The 3,364-nt window shown below is 48.7% G+C and overlaps 1 protein-coding gene across 1 annotated transcript; it reads left to right on the forward strand.

Moving 5' to 3' along the window:
• Window positions 1-1,531: 1,531 nt before the first annotated feature.
• LOC139460318 (galactoside alpha-(1,2)-fucosyltransferase 2-like) lies at window positions 1,532-2,692 on the forward strand. The gene has a single exon (XM_071241810.1). The coding sequence runs from the start codon at window positions 1,532-1,534 to the stop codon at window positions 2,690-2,692; it is 1,161 nt and encodes a 386-aa protein (XP_071097911.1).
• The last annotated feature ends 672 nt before the right edge of the window (window positions 2,693-3,364 follow it).

Genomic DNA, 3,364 nt, shown 5'->3' on the forward strand with positions numbered 1-3,364 from the left:
ATACTGCAATAGACCCCACGTGTAGGCGAGATATATATTGTAAAAGTGACGACATGTATGTGTGATGTAGAGTGCAACAGTACCCACCTCCCTCCCACTTGTCACTTGTCACACTCCTCTCACCCACTTCTCACCTGTCACCCCCTCTCACCCACTTCTCACCTGTTCCCCTTCTCCCTCTTGTCAAGTACACCCCCATCTCTCCCACTTCTCACCTGTCACCCCCTTTCTGCCACTTCTCACCTGTGTACTCCTCTCTGCCACTTCTCACCTGTCACTTCTCCCTCACTCTCACTTCTCACCTGTCACTTCTCCCTCTCTCCCACTTCTCACCTGTCACCCCCTATCTCCAACTTCTCACCTGTCACTTCTCCCTCTCTCCCACTTCTCACCTGTCACCCCCTATCTCCAACTTCTCACCTGTCACCCCATCTCTCTGCCACTTCTCACCTGTCACCCCTCTCTCCCAATTCTCACCTGTCACTTCCCCTTCTCTCCCAATTCTCACCTGTCACCCCCTCTCTCTCAATTCTCACCTTTCACTTCCCCCTCTCTCCCAATTCTCACCTGTCACGCCCTCTCTGCCACTTCTCACCTGTCACTTCCCCCTCTCTCCCACTTCTCACCTTTCATCCCCTCTCTCCCACTTCTCACCTTTCACCCCTCTCTCCCACTTTTCACCTTTCTCCCCCTCTCTCCAACTTCTCACCTGTCACCCCATCTCTCTGCCACTTCTCACCTGTCACCCCTCTCTCCCAATTCTCACCTGTCACTTCCCCTTCTCTCCCAATTCTCACCTGTCACCCCCTCTCTCCAACTTCTCACCTGTCACCCCATCTCTCTGCCACTTCTCACCTTTCACCCCTCTCTCCCACTTCTCACCTTTCTCCCCCTCTCTCCCACTTCTCACCTTTCATCCCCTCTCTCCCACTTCTCACCTTTCACCCCCTCTCTCCCACTTCTCACCTGTCACCCCATCTCTCCCACTTCTCACCTGTCACCCCTCTCTCCCACTTCTCACCTTTCACCCCCTCTCTCCCACTTCTCACCTGTCACCCCCTCTCTCCCACTTCTCACCTGTCACCCCTCTCTCCCACTTCTCACCTTTCACCCCCTCTCTCCCACTTCTCACCTTTCACCCCCTCTCTCCCACTTCTCATCTTTCACCCCTCTCTCCCAATTCTCACCTGTCACTTCTCACCTGTCACCCCCTCTCTCCCACTTCTCACCTTTCACCAACTCTCTCCCACTTCTCATCTTTCACGAGATAACGAGATTTGTACACACTGCGGCATATGCAGTGATATGTATGAATTAATAATTTTGAAATGTGTTATTTGTTCTAAGGTGGGATGACTTACCCCACGTACTGTTATGGTTATTGTTATTATTTAACTGGCATTATCACGTTTGTTTCAGGTCAATATCGCCACGACCCATGACGAAATTACATATCTCCAATATCACCATCACGTCGCGATACATCGACCCACGTTTATCGGACTGAGACCATGTCTAACCTCCTTCTGGAATGCGGTTCTGTCGACGCCGGAGAAAGGTGGCACTGCTTCTTGGTCTCGTGGCTTCCGGGATTCTCGTGCTGCTTCACAGTCACAAGGTCGATGACGTCATGATTACGAGGGACGTCACACACGAAACAAAGAAGACAGGGAGGATTTTACCCAGGCGTGAGACTGGACAATTAGTTCAAGACACTTTAAGAAAGAGAAGAGACGGCATCACACGTTCATTTACACCATCAACGCTGAGACAAATCCCCAAATCTGAAGTCACTAATAATACCAGTGTCGACCCCGGCACGTCCTTCCCAAAACACTTTCTCAATGCTTCTTTTCTCAGCCAAAACCTGACTAAGAACACTTCTGAAATATTCAAGAAAGCACACACAATGACAATTCATGGCGGCGGTCGCCTTGGTAACGCAATGTTTCAATATGCGTCCCTTGTTGGCGTGTGTAGTTTCCATGGTTACACAGCAACACTTGCAAGCTCTCACTTTCTGAGAAACATATTCAAACTTAACGCACCAGCAAACAAGTATTCCAGAACTCAAACAAAGGTCATGAGGGAAAAAGATCCTGGAATCTTTGACCCCAGTGTACAAAGTCTGTCTCACAATGCCAACTGGACGTTAATCGGTTATTATCAGTCATGGAAATATTTCGGAAATATCTCGGAAACAATAAGACAGGAGTTCAAATTCCGAGATGACGTCATCAAAGACATGCTGAAGGGGGCTCCTGTTCTGGCAAACTGGACGCGAATAACAATCGGAGTCCATGTCCGGCAAGGCGACATGGCGTCCCAATATGAACTAAGTCGTGGCTATAATATTGCTGACATCGGATTTCTGAACAGGTCAATGAACTACTTCCGGAAGAAGTATGAGAACCCTTTGTTCATAGTGTGCTCTGACAGTATAACGTGGTGCAAGGACAACCTTAAGTCGGACGATACCATTTTCATGAAGGGTAAACCAGAGGTGGACTTGGCTACTTTGTCTCACTGCGATCACAATATTGTTACATCCGGGTCGTTTGGGTGGTGGGGGGCGTGGTTGGCAGGAGGTGATGTTGTATATTTCAAACATTTCCCGCGGGAAAAGACGTGGCTGGGCCGACAGTACAAAGCAGAGGATTACTACCCCCCACAATGGCTAGGCATGGAGTGACAGGATGTGTCAATTGTTGAATCTTAACTTTTATTATCAATACGTTATTTGTATGTCATTTGCGATCTCACATGATAGGCAACCAGTATTTCTTCACATTCTTTATCCTCAATATCCATACACACATGGGGGCACGGGTTGCCCAGTCGTCTAAGGCGCCGCGATTCGCTGTGCACCGTTGCACGCCACAAACCTATGATTGTGGGTTCGAATCCCGGTTCGCCCCGATTATGTTTCTATATTTTCAGGACCATACCCGTGCTCGTGGGTTTCACCAAAGTGGTAAACGTCTGAGACCTGCATCACTTCGGGCTTTCCTCCCACATTAAGCCTGCACGCCGTGATGTAACTGGATTAACGGCGTTAAACCCAATTCACTCACTCACCATGCACACATGTACGTCACAAAATTACATCATCCAATTATAACGGACGAGGTATGACAAGCGTTTCTTCGACCAACTTGAAATGTCAAATAATCATATAGCTGTCAGTGATATAAGTCATTTTGCGTGTGACATAGTGCCAACATACAGACATATCATTTCACAGGGGATGTAATAACCAAACCCGTATCACAACCCCTGCCGTGCTGATATAGCTTCTCAATGCATTTCGAATGGGCGATCGACATCAGCCTCATTCGTCACCACTCGGCCCTTTCCGTCACCA

The sequence above is a fragment of the Haliotis cracherodii genome, unplaced genomic scaffold (assembly GCF_022045235.1).
Source record: "Haliotis cracherodii isolate W230 unplaced genomic scaffold, xgHalCrac1.p SCAF_14, whole genome shotgun sequence".
Lineage (NCBI taxonomy): Eukaryota > Metazoa > Mollusca > Gastropoda > Lepetellida > Haliotidae > Haliotis > Haliotis cracherodii.